This window comes from Scyliorhinus torazame, chromosome 25, assembly GCF_047496885.1.
Source record: "Scyliorhinus torazame isolate Kashiwa2021f chromosome 25, sScyTor2.1, whole genome shotgun sequence".
Taxonomy (NCBI): domain Eukaryota; kingdom Metazoa; phylum Chordata; class Chondrichthyes; order Carcharhiniformes; family Scyliorhinidae; genus Scyliorhinus; species Scyliorhinus torazame.
Window position 1 is genome coordinate 13872658 of NC_092731.1, and position 20574 is coordinate 13893231.

General features: G+C 55.8%; 1 protein-coding gene across 1 annotated transcript; it reads left to right on the forward strand.

Moving 5' to 3' along the window:
- The first annotated feature begins 1025 nt into the window (after positions 1–1025).
- Positions 1026–17525, forward strand: LOC140402341 (proton-coupled zinc antiporter SLC30A1-like). The gene is made up of 2 exons (XM_072490055.1): positions 1026–1575; positions 15923–17525. Exons 1-2 carry the CDS (start codon positions 1083–1085, stop codon positions 16537–16539), a joined length of 1110 nt encoding a protein of 369 aa, XP_072346156.1. The 5' UTR covers positions 1026–1082; the 3' UTR covers positions 16540–17525.
- The last annotated feature ends 3049 nt before the right edge of the window (positions 17526–20574 follow it).

Below are 20574 nucleotides of genomic sequence, written 5' to 3' on the forward strand. Positions count from 1 at the left end.
TCATCCATATGCTTATCCAATAAACTTTTAAATGCCCTCAATGTTGGCGAGTTCACTACTGTTGCAGGTAGGGCATTCCACGGCCTCACCACTCCTTGCGTAAAGAACCTACCTCTGACCTCTGTCCTATATCTATTACCCCTCAGTTTAAAGCTATGTCCCCTCGTGCCAGCCACGAGGGGACATAGAGAGGCAGAGAAAAAGGAAGCCAGAGAGAGAGAAAGGGAGACAGAGACAGAGAGAGAGTCAAAGAAAGAGGGAGACAGAGAGAGATAGAGAAAGAGAGAGAGAGAGAGAGTCAAAGAAAGAGGGAGGCAGAGAGAGAGAGAGAAAGAGGGAAAGAGAGACAGAGAGAGAGAGAGACAAAGAAAGAGGGAGACAGCGAGAGAGAGAAAGAACAACAACAACAAACAAAGAAATGTACAGCACAGGAACAGGCCCTTCGGCCCTCCAAGCCCGTGCCGACCATACTGCCCGACTAAACTACAATCTTCTACACTTCCTGGGTCTGTATCCTTCTATTCCCATCCTATTCATATATTTGTCAAGATGCCCCTTAAAGAGAGACAGAGAGACAAAGAAAGAGGGAGACAGAGAGAAAGAGATGGAGAAAGAGGGAGATAGAGAGAGAAAGGGGAAGACAGAGAGAGAGAGAGACAGAAAGAGGCAGAGACAGAGAGATGGAAAAAGAGGGAGATATAGAGAGAGACAGAGAAAGAGGGAGATGGAGAGAGGGCGAGAGAAAGGGAAGAGACACAAGGAACAAACCAAATCTTGGAATTAAGACGAAGAGAAACAAGAACAGTAAACTCAGCCATCGGTAAATGTTATCTGCTAAGTGATAAGATTGTGTCAGACTTCAGAGAAAATGTCTTTGTCTGGGAAAGAAAGGTTTTTTTATTTTGAGAAAAAGATCACATTGAAACAAAGCTCAGGGACTTTGTAAGGTGCTACTGATTGGCTCGTTATTTGATGACTGTGGTTGGATTTGACAGCAGGGGGAGGGAGGGCGATAGTAGTTTAACTTTGTTTTAATCGATTGCGAATCAGGGCAGGGACGCCGAGGGGCCGAGGTCGCTTCGATGGCCGTCTGCGGGGTCAGTCCCAACCGTTTGGTTTGGATGGGCCTGCTTTTCCTTTTTGGGCTGCTGGAACTGGTCTTCAGCCAGCTGGCCGACTCCCTCACCCTGCTCCTGGACTCCTTCCACAGCCTCTGGGTGCTGCTGGACCTGGCGATGCCCGTCCTGGCCGAGTGTCTGGCCCGCCGGCCCGTCCCCAGCGCGCACACCTTCGCCTGGGAGAGGCTGGTGGCCGTGGGCTGCCTGGTGGCTGACGTGCTGTTGCTCTCGCTCTGCTGCTCGGTCAGCGTGGCCGCCGTGTCCCGCCTCCTGAGCCCCCACCCTTTCCACAGGCCCACCTTGCCCATCGCTGCGGGGGCCGGCGGCATCGTCGTCAACCTGGGCCTTCACTTGTGGCTTCGATCCATTGGGGGCGGCTGGAGCTCCAGCCCAAGTCTGGGATCCGGACAGGACCTGCGGGACAGCCCTGGAGAACACCCACGTCCCAAAGACAAGAGTAAGTTACCTTCACTTCCCCTACAGTGCACAAGGAGGCCTGCACCCATCCTTGTTAAACCAGGAGAAGACATTAGTCAGACCTTGGCTGGAGTAATGTGTCCCGATCAGAACTTTACGATGGATGTGAAGATATTGGAGAGGGTGCAGAAAAGATCCACGAAAATGATTCCAGTGACGCGTGTTGGGAAAGAATTACTGTTCTCCAGTTATAATTGGAGCTTTTATTGTTTAATAGGCCACTTATTGTTTGATAGACTGCACTTGTATATAAAGGGAAAGCAGGTGGCACTGGGGTGTGTTGGAGAAGTGATTGTTAGACGTGACGGATCGAATGGCCTGCTTGGTGTCCTGTAACAATTCTGTGAGGTGGGGAGGCAGAGCGCCCTGCGTGGGGCGTAAGGTGCTATCCGGACTGATGGTGGCTGCGCAAGAAGCTCGCTGCATCCAGTCGTCACCCTCCCCCTCCCTCCTCAGAGGACGTGGTGCGGCTGGAGGGGGCGGTTGGCTCCCGGCCCGCGGGCGAGGGGACTGACCCTCTGACAGTGCAGCACTCTCTCAGCACTGACCCTCTGACAATGCAGCACTCCCTCAGTACTGACCCTCTGACAGTGCGGCACTCCCTCAGTACTGACCCTCTGACAGTGCGGCACTCCCTCAGTACTGACCCTCTGACAGTGCGGCATTCCCTCAGTACTGACCCTCTGACAGTGCAGCACTCCCTCAGTACTGACTCTCTGACAGTGCAGCATTCCCTCAGTACTGACCCTCTGACAGTGCGGCACTCCCTCAGTACTGACCCTCTGACAGTGCGGCACTCCCTCAGTACTGACCCTCTGACAATGCAGCACTCCCTCAGTACTGACCCTCTGACAGTGCGGCACTCCCTCAGTACTGACCCTCTGACAATGCAGCACTCCCTCAGTACTGACCCTCTGACAGTGCAGCACTCCCTCAGTACTGACCCTCTGACAGTGCAGCACTCCCTCAGTACTGACTCTCTGACAGTGCAGCATTCCCTCAGTACTGACCCTCTGACAGTGCAGCATTCCCTCAGTACTGACCCTCTGACAGTGCAGCACTCCCTCAGTACTGACCCTCTGACAGTGCGGCACTCCCTCAGTACTGACCCTCTGACAGTGCAGCACTCCCTCAGTACTGACCCTCTGACAGTGCAGCACTCCCTCAGTACTGACTCTCTGACAGTGCAGCATTCCCTCAGTACTGACCCTCTGACAGTGCAGCACTCCCTCAGTACTGACCCTCTGACAGTGCAGCACTCCCTCAGTACTGACCCTCTGACAGTGCAGCATTCCCTCAGTACTGACCCTCTGACAGTGCAGCACTCCCTCAGTACTGACCCTCTGACAGTGCAGCACTCCCTCAGTACTGACCCTCTGACAGTGCAGCACTCCCTCAGTACTGACCCTCTGACAGTGCGGCACTCCCTCAGTACTGACCCTCTGACAGTGCAGCACTCCCTCAGTACTGACCCTCTGACAGTGCAGCATTCCCTCAGTACTGACCCTCTGACAGTGCAGCACTCCCTCAGTACTGACTCTCTGACAGTGCAGCATTCCCTCAGTACTGACCCTCTGACAGTGTAGCACTCTCTCAGTACTGACCCTCTGACAGTGCAGCACTCCCTCAGTACTGACCCTCTGACAGTGCGGCACTCTCTCAGTACTGACCCTCTGACAGTGCAGCACTCCCTCAGTACTGACTCTCTGACAGTGCAGCATTCCCTCAGTACTGACCCTCTGACAGTGTAGCACTCTCTCAGTACTGACCCTCTGACAGTGCAGCACTCTCTCAGTACTGACCCTCTGACAGTGCAGCACTCCCTCAGTACTGACTCTCTGACAGTGCAGCATTCCCTCAGTACTGACCCGCTGACAATGCAGCACTCTCTCAGTACTGACCCTCTGACAGTGCGGCACTCCCTCAGTACTGACCCTCTGACAGTGCAGCACTCTCTCAGTACTGACTCTCTGACAGTGCAGCATTCCCTCAGTACTGACCCGCTGACAATGCAGCACTCCCTCAGTACTGACCCTCTGACAGTGCGGCACTTTCTCAGTACTGAACCTCTGGCAAGGCGGCACTTCCTCAGTACTGACCCTCTGACAGTGCAGCACTCCCTCAGTACTGACTCTCTGACAGTGCGGCACTCCCTCAGTACTGACCCTCTGACAGTGCAGCACTCCCTCAGTACTGACCCTCTGACAGTGCGGCGCTCTCTCAGTACTGACCCTCTGACAGTGCGGCACTCCCTCAGTACTAACCCTCTGACAGTGCTGCACTCCCTCAGTACTGACCCTCTGACAGTGCGGCACTCCCTCAGTACTGACCCTCTGACAGTGCAGCACTCCCTCAGTACTGACCCTCTGACAGTGCGGCGCTCTCTCAGTACTGACCCTCTGACAGTGCGGCACTCCCTCAGTACTAACCCTCTGACAGTGCGGCACTCCCTCAGTACTAACCCTCTGACAGTGCAGCACTCCCTCAGTACTGACCCTCTGACAGTGCGGCGCTCTCTCAGTACTGACCCTCTGACAGTGCGGCACTCCCTCAGTACTGACCCTCTGACAGTGCTGCGCTCTCTCAGTACTGACCCTCTGACAGTGTGGCACTCTCTCAGTACTGACCCTCTGACAGTGCAGCACTCCCTCAGTACTGACCCTCTGACAGTGCGGCACTCCCTCAGTACTGATCCTCTGACAGTGCGGCAATCCCTCAGTACTGACCCTCTGACAGTGCGGCACTCCCTCAGTACTGACCCACTGACAGTGCGGCACTCCCTCAGTACTGACCCTCTGACAGTGCGGCACTCCCTCAGTACTGACCCTCTGACAGTGCAGCACTCCCTCAGTACTAACCCTCTGACAGTGCAGCACTCCCTCAGTACTGACCCTCTGACAGTGCGGCGCTCCCTCAGTACTGACCCTCTGACAGTGCGGCACTCCCTCAGTACTGACCCTCTGACAGTGCAGCACTCTCTCAGTACTGACTCTCTGACAGTGCAGCATTCCCTCAGTACTGACCCGCTGACAATGCAGCACTCCCTCAGTACTGACCCTCTGACAGTGCGGCACTTTCTCAGTACTGAACCTCTGGCAAGGCGGCACTTCCTCAGTACTGACCCTCTGACAGTGCAGCACTCCCTCAGTACTGACTCTCTGACAGTGCGGCACTCCCTCAGTACTGACCCTCTGACAGTGCAGCACTCCCTCAGTACTGACCCTCTGACAGTGCGGCGCTCTCTCAGTACTGACCCTCTGACAGTGCGGCACTCCCTCAGTACTAACCCTCTGACAGTGCTGCACTCCCTCAGTACTGACCCTCTGACAGTGCGGCACTCCCTCAGTACTGACCCTCTGACAGTGCAGCACTCCCTCAGTACTGACCCTCTGACAGTGCGGCGCTCTCTCAGTACTGACCCTCTGACAGTGCGGCACTCCCTCAGTACTAACCCTCTGACAGTGCGGCACTCCCTCAGTACTAACCCTCTGACAGTGCAGCACTCCCTCAGTACTGACCCTCTGACAGTGCGGCGCTCTCTCAGTACTGACCCTCTGACAGTGCGGCACTCCCTCAGTACTGACCCTCTGACAGTGCTGCGCTCTCTCAGTACTGACCCTCTGACAGTGTGGCACTCTCTCAGTACTGACCCTCTGACAGTGCAGCACTCCCTCAGTACTGACCCTCTGACAGTGCGGCACTCCCTCAGTACTGATCCTCTGACAGTGCGGCAATCCCTCAGTACTGACCCTCTGACAGTGCGGCACTCCCTCAGTACTGACCCACTGACAGTGCGGCACTCCCTCAGTACTGACCCTCTGACAGTGCGGCACTCCCTCAGTACTGACCCTCTGACAGTGCAGCACTCCCTCAGTACTAACCCTCTGACAGTGCAGCACTCCCTCAGTACTGACCCTCTGACAGTGCGGCGCTCCCTCAGTACTGACCCTCTGACAGTGCGGCACTCCCTCAGTACTGACCCTCTGACAGTGCGGCACTCCCTCAGTACTGATCCTCTGACAGTGCGGCACTCCCTCAGTACTGACCCTCTGACAGTGCGGCACTCCCTCAGTACTGACCCACTGACAGTGCGGCACTCCCTCAGTACTGATCCTCTGACAGTGCGGCACTACCTCAGTACTGACCCTCTGACAGTGCAGCACTCTCTCAGTACTGACCCTGTGACAGTGCGGCACTCCCTCAGTACTGACCCTCTGACAGTGCGGCACTCTCTCAGTACTGACCCTCTGACAGTGCAGCACTCCCTTAGTACTGACCCTCTGACAGTGCGGCACTCCCTCAGTACTGACCCTCTGACAGTGCGGCACTCCCTCAGTACTGAACCTCTGGCAGTGCGGCACTTCCTCAGTACTGACCCTCTGACAGTGCAGCACTCCCTCAGTACTGACCCTCTGACAGTGCAGCACTCCCTCAGTACTGACCTTCTGACAGTGCGGCGCTCCCTCAGTACTGACCCTCTGACAGTGCGGCATTCCCTCAGCACTGACCCTCTGACAGTGCTGTGCTCCCTCAGTACTAACCCTCTGACAGTGCTGCACTCCCTCAGTACTGACCCTCTGACAGTGCGGCACTCCCTCAGTACTGACCCTCTGACAGTGCAGCACTCCCTCAGTACTGACCCTCTGACAGTGCGGCGCTCTCTCAGTACTGACCCTCTGACAGTGCGGCACTCCCTCAGTACTAACCCTCTGACAGTGCGGCACTCCCTCAGTACTAACCCTCTGACAGTGCAGCACTCCCTCAGTACTGACCCTCTGACAGTGCGGCACTCCCTCAGTACTGATCCTCTGACAGTGCGGCACTACCTCAGTACTGACCCTCTGACAGTGCAGCACTCTCTCAGTACTGACCCTGTGACAGTGCGGCACTCCCTCAGTACTGACCCTCTGACAGTGCGGCACTCTCTCAGTACTGACCCTCTGACAGTGCAGCACTCCCTTAGTACTGACCCTCTGACAGTGCGGCACTCCCTCAGTACTGACCCTCTGACAGTGCGGCACTCCCTCAGTACTGAACCTCTGGCAGTGCGGCACTTCCTCAGTACTGACCCTCTGACAGTGCAGCACTCCCTCAGTACTGACCCTCTGACAGTGCAGCACTCCCTCAGTACTGACCTTCTGACAGTGCGGCGCTCCCTCAGTACTGACCCTCTGACAGTGCGGCATTCCCTCAGCACTGACCCTCTGACAGTGCTGTGCTCCCTCAGTACTAACCCTCTGACAGTGCTGCACTCCCTCAGTACTGACCCTCTGACAGTGCGGCACTCCCTCAGTACTGACCCTCTGACAGTGCAGCACTCCCTCAGTACTGACCCTCTGACAGTGCGGCGCTCTCTCAGTACTGACCCTCTGACAGTGCGGCACTCCCTCAGTACTAACCCTCTGACAGTGCGGCACTCCCTCAGTACTAACCCTCTGACAGTGCAGCACTCCCTCAGTACTGACCCTCTGACAGTGCGGCACTCCCTCAGTACTGATTCTCTGACAGTGCGGCACTCCCTCAGTACTGACCCTCTGTCAGTGCGGCACTCCCTCAGTACTGACCCACTGACAGTGCGGCACTCCCTCAGTACTGACCCTCTGACAGTGCGGCACTCCCTCAGTACTGACCCTCTGACAGTGCAGCACTCCCTCAGTACTAACCCTCTGACAGTGCAGCACTCCCTCAGTACTGACCCTCTGACAGGCAGCGCTCCCTCAGTACTGACCCTCTGACAGTGCGGCACTCCCTCAGTACTGACCCTCTGACAGTGCGGCACTCCCTCAGTACTGACCCTCTGACAGTGCGGCACTCCCTCAGTACTGACCCTCTGACAGTGCGGCACTCCCTCAGTACTGACCCACTGACAGTGCGGCACTCCCTCAGTACTGATCCTCTGACAGTGCGGCACTACCTCAGTACTGACCCTCTGACAGTGCAGCGTTCCCTCAGTACTGACCCTCTGACAGTGCAGCACTCCCTCAGTACTCCCTCAGTACTGACCCTCTGACAGTGCGGCACTCCCTCAGTACTGTCCCTCTGACAGTGCAGCACTCCCTCTGTACTGACCCTCTGACAGTGTGGCACTCCCTCAGTACTGACCCTCTGACAGTGCGGCACTCCCTCAGTACTGAACCTCTGACAGTGCAGTACTCCCTCAGTACTGACCCTCTGACAGTGCGGCACTCCCTCAGTACTGATCCTCTGACAGTGCGGCACTCCCTCAGTACTGACCCTCTGACAGTGCAGCACTCACTCAGTACTGACCCTCTGACAGTGCAGCACTCCCTCAGTACTCCCTCAGTACTGACCCTCTGACAGTGCAGCACTCCCTCAGTACTGACCCTCTGACAGTGCAGCACTCCCTCAGAACTGATCCTCTGACAGTGCGGCACTCCCTCAGTACTGACCCTCTGACAGTGCAGCGTTCCCTCATTACTGACCCTCTGACAGTGCAGCACTCCCTCAGTACTGATCCTCTGACAGTGTAGCACTCCCTCAGTACTCCCTCAGTACTGACCCTCTGACAGTGCAGCACTCCCTCATACTGACCTTCTGACAGTGCAGCGTTCCCTCAGTACTAACCCTCTGACAGTGCAGCACTCCCTCAGTACTGACCCTCTGACAGTGCGGCACTCCCTCAGTACTGATCCTCTGACAGTGCGGCACTACCTCAGTACTGACCCTCTGACAGTGCAGCACTCTCTCAGTACTGACCCTGTGACAGTGCGGCACTCCCTCAGTACTGACCCTCTGACAGTGCGGCACTCTCTCAGTACTGACCCTCTGACAGTGCAGCACTCCCTTAGTACTGACCCTCTGACAGTGCGGCACTCCCTCAGTACTGACCCTCTGACAGTGCGGCACTCCCTCAGTACTGAACCTCTGGCAGTGCGGCACTTCCTCAGTACTGACCCTCTGACAGTGCAGCACTCCCTCAGTACTGACCCTCTGACAGTGCAGCACTCCCTCAGTACTGACCTTCTGACAGTGCGGCGCTCCCTCAGTACTGACCCTCTGACAGTGCGGCATTCCCTCAGCACTGACCCTCTGACAGTGCTGTGCTCCCTCAGTACTAACCCTCTGACAGTGCTGCACTCCCTCAGTACTGACCCTCTGACAGTGCGGCACTCCCTCAGTACTGACCCTCTGACAGTGCAGCACTCCCTCAGTACTGACCCTCTGACAGTGCGGCGCTCTCTCAGTACTGACCCTCTGACAGTGCGGCACTCCCTCAGTACTAACCCTCTGACAGTGCGGCACTCCCTCAGTACTAACCCTCTGACAGTGCAGCACTCCCTCAGTACTGACCCTCTGACAGTGCGGCACTCCCTCAGTACTGATTCTCTGACAGTGCGGCACTCCCTCAGTACTGACCCTCTGTCAGTGCGGCACTCCCTCAGTACTGACCCACTGACAGTGCGGCACTCCCTCAGTACTGACCCTCTGACAGTGCGGCACTCCCTCAGTACTGACCCTCTGACAGTGCAGCACTCCCTCAGTACTAACCCTCTGACAGTGCAGCACTCCCTCAGTACTGACCCTCTGACAGGCAGCGCTCCCTCAGTACTGACCCTCTGACAGTGCGGCACTCCCTCAGTACTGACCCTCTGACAGTGCGGCACTCCCTCAGTACTGACCCACTGACAGTGCGGCACTCCCTCAGTACTGATCCTCTGACAGTGCGGCACTACCTCAGTACTGACCCTCTGACAGTGCAGCGTTCCCTCAGTACTGACCCTCTGACAGTGCAGCACTCCCTCAGTACTCCCTCAGTACTGACCCTCTGACAGTGCGGCACTCCCTCAGTACTGTCCCTCTGACAGTGCAGCACTCCCTCTGTACTGACCCTCTGACAGTGTGGCACTCCCTCAGTACTGACCCTCTGACAGTGCGGCACTCCCTCAGTACTGAACCTCTGACAGTGCAGTACTCCCTCAGTACTGACCCTCTGACAGTGCGGCACTCCCTCAGTACTGATCCTCTGACAGTGCGGCACTCCCTCAGTACTGACCCTCTGACAGTGCAGCACTCCCTCAGTACTGACCCTCTGACAGTGCAGCACTCCCTCAGTACTCCCTCAGTACTGACCCTCTGACAGTGCAGCACTCCCTCAGTACTGACCCTCTGACAGTGCAGCACTCCCTCAGAACTGATCCTCTGACAGTGCGGCACTCCCTCAGTACTGACCCTCTGACAGTGCAGCGTTCCCTCATTACTGACCCTCTGACAGTGCAGCACTCCCTCAGTACTGATCCTCTGACAGTGTAGCACTCCCTCAGTACTCCCTCAGTACTGACCCTCTGACAGTGCAGCACTCCCTCATACTGACCTTCTGACAGTGCAGCGTTCCCTCAGTACTGACCCTCTGACAGTGCAGCACTCCCTCATTACTGACCCTCTGACAGTGTGGCACTCCCTCATTACTGACCCTCTGACAGTGCGGCACTCCCTCAGTACTGACCCTCTGACAATGTGGCACTCCCTCAGTACTGACCCTCTGACAGTGTGGCACTCCCTCAGTACTGACCCTCTGACAGTGCAGCACTCCCTCAGTACTAACCCTCTGACAGTGCGGCACTCCCTCAGTACTGACCGTCTGACAGTGCAGCACTCCCTCAGTACTAACCCTCTGACAGTGCGGCACTCCCTCAGTACTAACCCTCTGACAGTGCAGCACTCCCTCAGTACTGACCCTCTGACAGTGCGGCACTCCCTCAGTACTGACCCTCTGACAGTGCAGCACTTCCTCGGCACTGATCCTCTGACGGTGCGGCACTCCCTCAGTACTGACCCTCTGACAGTGCAGCACTTCCTCAGTCCTGATCCTCTGACAGTGCGGCACTCCCTCAGTACTGACCCTCTGACAGTGCAGCACTCCCTCAGTACTGACCCTCTGACAGTGCAGCACTCCCTCAATACTCACCCTCTGCCAGTGCAGCACTCCCTCAGTACTGACCCTCTGACAGTGCGACACTCCCTCAGTACTGACCCTCTGACAGTGCGGCACTCCCTCAGTACTGACCCTCTGACAGTGCGGCACTCCCTCAGTACTGACCCTCTGACAGTGCGGCACTCCCTCAGTACTGACCCTCTGACAGTGCGGCAGTCCCTCAGTACTGACCCTCTGACAGTGCAGCACTCCCTCAGTACTGACCCTCTGACAGTGCAGCACTCCCTCAGTACTGACCCTCGACAGTGCGGCACTCCCTCAGTACTGACCCTCTGACAGTGCGCACTCTCTCAGTACTGACCCTCTGACAGTGCAGCACTCCCTCAGTACTGACCCTCTGACAGTGCGGCACTCCATCAGTACTGACCCTCTGACAGTGCAGCACTCCCTCAGTACTGACCCTCTGACAGTGCAGCACTCCCTCAGTACTGACCCTCGACAGTGCGGCACTCTCTCAGTACTGACCCTCTGACAGTGCAGCACTCCCTCAGTACTGACCCTCTGACAGTGCAGCGCTCCCTCAGTACTGACCCTCTGACAGTGCGGCACTCCCTCAGTACTGACCCTCTGACAGTGCGGCACTCCCTCAGTACTGACCCTCTGACAGTGCGGCACTCCCTCAGTACTGACCCTCTGACAGTGCGGCACTCCCTCATTACTGACCCTCTGACAGTGCGGCACTCCCTCAGTACTGACCCTCTGACAGTGCGGCACTCCCTCAGTACTGACCCTCTGACAGTGCGGCAGTCCCTCAGTACTGACCCTCTGACAGTGCAGCACTCCCTCAGTACTGACCCTCGACAGTGCGGCACTCCCTCAGTACTGACCCTCTGACAGTGCGGCACTCTCTCAGTACTGACCCTCTGACAGTGCAGCACTCCCTCAGTACTGACCCTCTGACAGTGCGGCACTCCCTCAGTACTGACCCTCTGACAGTGCAGCACTCCCTCAGTACTGACCCTCTGACAGTGCAGCACTCCCTCAGTACTGACCCTCGACAGTGCGGCACTCTCTCAGTACTGACCCTCTGACAGTGCAGCACTCCCTCAGTACTGACCCTCTGACAGTGCGGCACTCCCTCAGTACTGACCCTCTGACAGTGCGGCACTCCCTCAGTACTGCCCTCTGACAATGCGGCACTCTCTCAGTACTGACCCTCTGACAGTGCAGCAATCCCTCAGTACTGACCCTCTGACAGTGCAGCACTCCCTCAGTACTGACCCTCTGACAGTGCGGCACTCCCTCAGTACTGACCCTCTGACAGTGCAGCGCTCCCTCAGTACTGACCCTCTGACAGTGCAGCACTCCCTCAGTACTACATTGGGAATGTTAGTGTAGATTCTCTGTCCAAAGCCTGGAGCACTCCAGTCCGATCTAGAGGCCCCAGGCAAATACTCTGTGGGCATGGGTTCGAATCCCACCCCGGCAGATGCTGGAATTTAAATTGAGTGAATAAAATCTGGAATTAGGGCAGCATGGTGGCGCAGTGGTTAGCACTGGGACTCCGGCACTGAGGACTCGGGTTCGATCCCAGCTCTGGGTCACTGTCCGTGTGGAGTTTGCACATTGTCCCCGTGTCTTCGTGGGTCTCACCCCCCACAACCCAAAGATGTGCAGGGTAGGTGGATTGGCCACGCTAAATTGCCCCTTAATTGGGAAAAATGAATTGGGTACTCTAAATTTATTTTAATAAAATAATAATCTGGAATTGAGAGCTGGTCTCAGTAACGGCGACCGTGACAACTATCACCGATTGTCGTAAAAACGCATCTGGGTTCCCCTTTAGGGAAGGAAATCTGCCGCCCTTACCAGGTCTGGCCTACATGTGACGCCAGGCCCACAGCGATGTGGCTGACCCTTAACTGCCTCTCTGGAATGGCCGAGCGAGACACTCGGTTCGAGGGACAATTAGGGATGGACAACAAATGCTGGGCCCGGCCCAGCGAGGCTCATCCCGAGAAAGAGTAAAAGAAAATGATTTTATGATTCTCTGAACCAGTGTTGGGCAGCCTTGTCCTGTGAGTGGGCTACAAGTTTGAAACCAGGTTTGTTCACTAACCTTAACCCAAGGAATGAGATTAAATACATTTAATACACGCCGAATATTTCAGAGCGACTTACAGAAGATGCTCAATCATTGATTTATTAATCGAACTCTCATCAACTTCAAATGGTAGAAACAAAAGAAATATTTACACTTTGGACGCAGAGGGAGCGCCCGGCTCTCACAGTCAATGTTGTGAGTGATCAGCTCGCCCCTCGCTTCACTCGCCCCTCACTTAACTCGCCCCTCACTTCACTCGCCCCTCTCTTCACTCGCCCCTCACTTCACCCGCCCCTCGCTTCACTCGCCCCTCTCTTCACTCGCCCCCTCACTTCACTCGCCCCTCACTTCACTCGCCCCTCACTTCACTCGCCCCTCTCTTCACTCGCCCCTCGCTTCACTCGCCCTCACTTCACTCGGCCCTCGCTTCACTCGCCCCTCGCCTCACTCGCCCCTCGCCTCACTCGCCCCTCGCCTCACTCGCCCCTCGCTTCACTCGCCCCACTTTTCACTCGCCCCTCGCCTCACTCGCCCCTCGCCTCACTCGCCCCTCGCCTCACTCGCCCCTCGCTTCACTCGCCCCTCGCTTCACTCGCCTCACTCTTCACTCGCCCCTCGCTTCACTCGCCCTCACTTCACTCGGCCCTCGCTTCACTCGCCCCTCGCCTCACTCGCCCCTCGCCTCACTCGCCCCTCGCTTCACTCGCCCCACTTTTCACTCGCCCCTCGCTTCACTCGCCCCACTCTTCACTCGCCCCTCGTCTCACTCGCCCCTCGCTTCACTCGCCCCACTCTTCACTCGCCCCTCGCTTCACTCGCCCCTCGCATGACTCGCCCCTCGCTTCACTCGCCCCTCGCCTCACTCGCCCCTCGCCTCACTCGCCCCTCGCCTCACTCGCCCCTCGCTTCACTCGCCCCTCTCTTCACTCGCCCCTCGCTTCACTCGCCCCTCGCCTCACTCGCCCCTCGCCTCACTCGCCCCTCGCTTCACTCGCCCCTCGCTTCACTCGCCCCTCACTTCACTCGCCCCTCACTTCACTCGCCCCTCACTTCACTCGCCCCTCACTTTACTCGCCCCTCACTTTACTCGCCCCTCACTTTACGGGCGAATCACTTCAGCCATACCGGCAGGAAAAAAACCCACACGGATGGGAATCGGCGGAATGTGGCGACCCCGCCCGGGGGCAACGGGCAACACAATGTCTCCTGGGGGCCGCACTCACAACGCAGATGGGGCCGCGGGTTTCCCAGCTCCGCTACAACTGCAAATCCCCGTCAGCACCGTTCCGATAATAAAAGATGCAAAGGTTTTTTTTGAATGGAATGAGCGGGGCAAGCTGGTCGGGGGAAGAATGAGGGGTTGATTGTTGCTCCGAGCGTGGAGGGTTAGCAGGGGATGACTGGCATACGCGTCTGTCGCTATTCGAATGCCGAACTCAGAAGTCAATTTTATTTTAAGGTGCACTACTGCCTGACAACACTAGATGGCAGACCTGCCTGCAAAATCATAGAATCCACAGAATCCCTACAATGCAGGACCCAGGCCCTACTCCCGTAACCCCACCTATCCTGCGCATCTCTGGACACTAAGGGGCAACTTAGCACGGCCAACCCACCTGCACATCTTTGGGCTGATTGCACAGGGTGCAGGTGAAATCCGTGTGCACCATCTACAAGATGCACTGCAGCAACTCACCAAGGCTCCTTTGACCACACCTTCCAAACCCACGACCGTCCAGAAGGACAAGGGGCAGCAGACGCCTGGGAACCCCGCCCCCTGGAGAGTCCCCTCCGAGCAACCCACCATCCCGACTGGGAAATATATCGGCCGTTCCTTCACTGTCGCTGGGTCAAAATCCTGGAGCTCCCTCCCTAACAGCACGGCGGGTGTACCTACACCACAGGGACTGCAGTGGGTTCAAGAAGGCAGCTCACCATCACCTTCTCAAGGGGCAATTAGGGATGGGCAATGGACGCTGGGCCTGTAGCCCACGAGTAATTTAAAAACTTGAACGGCGGCAGAGATTGGCGGGTGGGGGGGGGGGGATTTCAGTTAAATGTGGAGAGACTCGAGGAGCATTCTTACAGCAGAGAAGATGAATGGGATTGAATAACGGTGTTCAATATTGTGCAGTTTCTAAAGAGTAAATCGGGAGAAACTGGTTCAGCGGGGAAACAGTCGGATACAATTATTTGTTTTTTAAATACCAGAGAGGGAGATGAGGAGAACACGGCGGCGCAGTGGTTAGCACCGCTGCCTCACGGCACCGAGGACCCGGGTTCGATCCCGGCCCCGGGTCACTGTCCGTGTGGAGTTTGCACATTCTCCCCGTGTCTGCGTGGGTTTCGCCCCCACAACCCAAAGGTGTGCCGGGTAGGTGGATTGGCCGCGCTAATTTGCCCCTTTCATTGGGGAAAAAAAAAGAATTGGGTACTCTAAATTTAAAAGCACAAATGTCCAGTGAGTTGAGATCTGGAAGGTGCTGCCTGTTGGGGCGATCGAAGTAAATTCAATAATTCTTTTCGAAAGAGGATTGGACAAATTGGATTGGATTTGTTTATGGTCATGTGCACCGAGGTACAGTGAAAAATATCGTTCTGCGTGCAGCTCAGACAGATCATTCTGAACAGGAAAAGAAAATACATAATAGGACAAACATAAAATACACAATGTAAATACACAGATACAGGCACCGGGTGAAGCGTACGGAGTGTCGTGCTACTCAGTAAAGAGGATGTGTGGAGAGATCAGGTCAGTCCATAACAGGGTCGTTTAGGAGTCTGGTGACAGTGGGGAAGAAGCTGTTTTTGAGTCTGTTCGTGCGTGTTCTCAGACTTCTGTATCTCCTGCCCGATGGAAGAAGTTGGAAGAGTGAGTAAGCCGGGTGGGAGGGGTCTTTGATTATACTGCCCGCTTTCCCCAGGCAGCGGGAGGTGTCGATGGAGTCAATGGATGGGAGGCAGGTTCGTGTGATGAACTGGGCAGTGTTCACGACTCTCTGAAGTTTCTTGCAGTCCTGGGCCGAGCAGTTGCCATACCAGGCTGTGATGCAGCCCGATGGGATGCTTAATACTTGCAGGAGGAAGTTTGCCAGGCTCCGGGGAAAGAGTTGGGAGAGTGGGGCTATTTGGGTGGCCCTGGCAGGGCGGAGGGGCCGAATGGCCTCCTATTGAGCTTGCTCATTTTCTGCGACATGGATTGACCGCCAAGGTTCTTGTTTCGTTTTCAATTGCGCCACTGCCCGTGAACACTAGATGGCAGAGCTGACTGCAAATTCCACACAAACTGTGTCCCTTCACCAAGTCTTTCTCTCTCTCTGCCCCCTCCAGGCGCTGACTCCACCCGATGGGAGAACGATCCGGCAGCGGCCAGAGACACAGCGGACCGCGGCGCCCAGGGCAAGAGGATCCTCAGCTGCCTGGTTGGCGTGGGCCAGTCGGTTTTGAGCTCCGTGCTGGCTCTCGCGGTCGGGTTCCTTCACAGCTTCCCGGCAGCGCCGGCCGGCAGCTGGCACAAGGATTGCCTACCCTACCTGGACCCCGGGCTCTCGCTGCTGACGGCGCTGGCGCTGGTGATCGGCGTGGCCCCCCGGCTGAAGGTCTCAGTCCTGCTCCTCCTGGAATGCGTCCCGGAGCAGGTGGACCTGCGCAGGCTGACCGAGCGGCTGGCGGCCGTGAGCGGGGTCGTCGCCGTCCACGAGCTCCACGTCTGGCGCCTCTCGTCTCGCCGGGTTCTCGCCAGCGCCCACGTGCAGTGCCGCAGCCTCGTCGGCTTTGCCCGCGTGTCCGGGGATCTGAGGCGGGTGTTCGACAGTGAGGGGATTCACTCTGCCACCGTGCAGCCTGAGTTCATCAGCCCTGCGGGGATCGGCTCGAAGGTCTGCCAACTGGCCTGCGGCCCACAATGCGCTAAGAAGCTGTGCTGCGAATGGCCAAAGGGAGCGTAGACTGTGGCGAACCTTACTGGTGTGTCTGTGTCTAACTGTGCAACGCACGAGCGTGTGTGTTTGTGTTTCTGTGTTCATGTGTACGTATGTTTGTGACAGCATGTTTTTGTTTGTGTGTGTGTGTGTTTGTCAAGGGTTTGTGTATGTGTGGTTTTTATAATATATTTTTAGAGTACCCAATTCATTTTTTCCAATTAAGGGGCAATTTAGCGCGGCCAATCCACCTACCCTGCACATCTTTGGGTTGTGGGGGCGAAACCCACGCAGACACGGGGAGAATGTGCAAACTCCATATGGACAGTGACCCAGAGCCGGGACCGAACCTGGGACCTCGGCGCCGTGAGGCAGCAGTGCTAACCACTGTGCCACCGTGCTGCCCTGTATGTGTGTTTGTTAAGGGGGTGTTTGTTAGGGGTTTGTGTGTGTTTGTTAGAGGTTTGCGTATGTTTTTTAAGAGTTTGTGTATGTTTGTTAGCTGTTTGGGTATGTTTGGTAAGGGTTTGTGTATGTTTGTTAGGGGTTTCTCTATTTGTTTGTGTTTGTTAGGGGTTTGAGTGTATGTTAGGGATGTGTGTGTTTGTTAGGGCTGTGTGTGGGTTTGTTAGGAGTGTGCATATGTGTGTGTTTGTTAGGGGTGGGTGTGTATGTTAGGGGTTTGTGTATGTGTTTGTTAAGGGTGTGTACATGTGTGTTTGTTAGGGGTCTGTGTATGTATGTGTGCGTGTGTTATAGGTGTGTGTGTTAGGGGTGTGTGTTTGTTAGGGGGTTGTGTATGTGTGTGCACGTTTGTTATGAGTGCAGCACAGTAGCATTGTGGATAGCACAATTGCTTCACAGCACCAGGGTCCCGGGTTCGATTCCCGGCTTGGGTCACTGTCTGTGCAGAGTCTGCACATCCTCCCCGTGTTTGCATGTGTTTCCTCCTGGTGCTCCGGTTTCCTCCCATAGTCCAAAGATGTGCAGGTTAGGTGGATTGGCCATGATAAATTGCCCTTAGTGTTCAAAATTGCCCTTAGTGTTGGGTGGGGTTACTGGGTTATGGGGATAGGGTGGAGGTGTTGACCTTGGGTAGGGTGCTCTTTCCAAGAGCTGGTGCAGACTCGATGGGCCGAATGGCCTCCTTCTGCACTGTAAATTCTATGAAATAAATTCTATGAGTGTGTGTGTGTCTATGTCAGGGTTTGTGTGTCTATGTGCGCAGTAGTATGCCTCTGTGTCTATGTGTATGTACGGAGGTGTGTGTGTGTGTGCGTGCGTGCGTGTGTGCGTGTGTGCGTGTGTAGTCTTTCAAACCCGCCTTGGTCCGGTTGCCCGGACACCAGATTTTAACTACGTGTAACGGGTTTCGAGTGAGTTAAAATGAGACCCTCGAGTCTCTCCGCCTCAGCCTCTTTATCGAGGCTTTAGTTTTGAATCTGTTCTTTACGTCCCCGTAATGTCCGCTGACATTTACCAAAGAAAAGATGCCGCAGAGATAAGGAAGAACTTGCATTTCTATAGCGCCTCTCAAACCTCAGGGACCTCCCAAAAAGCAGCCAATGAAATACTTCTCGAAATGCAGTGGCTGCTGCAAAGTACGAAACACGGCAGCCGGTTTGTGCACAGCAAGATCCCGCAGACAGCGCCGAGCCTCCGAAAAAGCACCCTAGCTAGGCCCACTCCCCTGCCCTACCCCTGGAGCCCCAGCGAACCATTTGGACACTAAGGGCAATTGATCACAGCCAATCCACCCAACCTGCACATCTTTGGACTGTGGGAGGAAACCGGAGCACCCGGAGGAAACCCACGCAGACACGGGGAGAACGTGCAGACTCCGCACAGACAGTGACCCGAGCCGGGAATCGAACCTGGGTCCCTGGAGCTTGAGGTAGCCGTGCTAACCACTGTGCCACCATGCCGCCCTCCCCCTTGATAGATCCTTGAGGCTGCCGTCCCTCAATCAAATCGGCAGAACCTTCTAGAAAGTTCCTGTGACAGCAGTGATAACCCATGGATGGCTGTGCTCGGTGATGGGTGGGTAGGTGACACTCTGGCTTCTCAATCATTGAGGTTCCCGGTTCAAGTCCCACGTTCAGGGCCTGTGGAAGAGGAAGCCAGGCTGACTCTGCAGGGGAGTGCCGCACTGTTGAAGGTGTCTTTTTGCACGGACACGTCCCCATCCGCCTGCTCAGGTTGGCTGTAAAAGATCCTGTGGCCCCCATTTTGGGGGTGGCGGGGGTGGGGGTGGGGGTGGGGTGTAATTGTCCCGAACATCCCGGTCGATACTCAACCCCTTCAATCGACGTCACGGAAATAAAACCAGATTATTCATGTGCTCGCCATCACATAGTGGCCTTGTGGGATCTTGCCGTGCGCTGATCGGCTGCCGTGATTTCTAGGTCACAACAGGGTGCTTCACTGGCGGCGAAGCGCTTGGAGTCGTCCCGAGGCTGGGAGAGGCGCTACGTGAATGCAAACCCTGCCTCTCGTCAGCTGGGCCTGCCTGCTGGGATAGACTGTCCACAGAGACGCAGACAAACTCAGATTGGCCGTGTTTAAAATGCTACGATTATGCACAGTCTTTCTTCGCAATAAAATTGTCAGATGTAACCCCAGTGGCTGACCTGCCTGTCTTGTGTGTGTGTGTGTTTTCTATATCGGAGATTATGTTGGTCCAGAGTTCTGGCCAGACGCTCCTCGTAGACCTGTACAGCTCCCAGCTCACGCCCCACAGTGATGTTGGGCTCCAGAGGAGCAGATTGTCCTCGAACTATCGAACGCTTGGCCCATCAAGTCCCTGCTGGCTCTCCGCCGATGCAAATCGGCTAGCTCCACCATGCCTTTACCTCATAACTTTAATTTAAAAAATAAATTTAGAGTACCCAATTCATTTCTTCCAATTAAGGGGCAATTTAGCGCGGCCAATCCACCTACCCTGCACATCTTTGGGTTGTGGGGGTGAAACCCACGCAGACACGGGGAGAATGTGCAAACTCCACACGGACAATGACCCAGAGCCGGGATCGAACCTGGGACCTCGGCGCCGTGAGGCAGCAGGGCTAACCCACTGCGCCACCGTGCTGCCCTCCTCATAACTTTAATAAGGACACGGGGAGGCCACACCATGTAAAATAAGAAACACAATCGATATCTACGCTACCCGGTAGATCCCTGCTGGGTTCCTATTCTGGTCGAGGGGCTGAATGGTCGACCTTCCTGACCGACCTTTTTTGCAGAGGTTAATTGAGACACCCCGCTCCTACTTGGGGGGGAGCTCGCACTCCGCAAGCAGCCACGGGAAAGAGAATCGTGCCCACTCCCGTGCGGGATATTACATGATTGCGATTCTCTTCGAGTAATCCCCTATTGGAGAGTCTTGACTGAACCCCCCACGCTCTGGGGCAGCGCATTCCAAACCCTAACCACTCGCTTCATGTTAACAACATCCCCCCCCCCCCCCCCCCCCCCCGCAAGGTCGCTGTTAGTTCCTTCGCCAACCGGTTGAAACCAGTGGCTTCTCGCTCTCAGCCCTTCCCACCCGATCTACTCTAGACCCCCTCATCGATCATTATATCATCAGATCCTGTCAACCTTTCCCCTAAAGCATGTTACTGATCTCCCCTACCTCTCCAAGTGACAGGAAACACTTTATGAAGTGCCAATTACACGGTAAAATAACTGCTCATTAACGGCTGCTTGATGTCCAAGCGACTGGGGGTTCGTACGAAACAATTCCCCCCTCACCCCTCCCATCCTGCCCCGGCTGTCAGCACGGGGTAGTGTAGTAAACGTACTAAACCAATCAGAATGTGCTTGAAAAATGCAGAACATTATGTTTCACTGTTGTGTCCACAATTGGACAGCACTGACTGAACAACTTTGAGCGCGCTGAGAATCACACCAATGACCATTTTAAGGCTATAGTTTGGGAACGTGAGCTGCGTGCATAAGGACATGCCCTCTGCAACTAGAAAGAACACGTCCAGGCACGGCGCCGTTTTATTTGAACTAGACGAAAAACCTGGGGACAATGCGTTCTATGCCGCATTTCCCCAC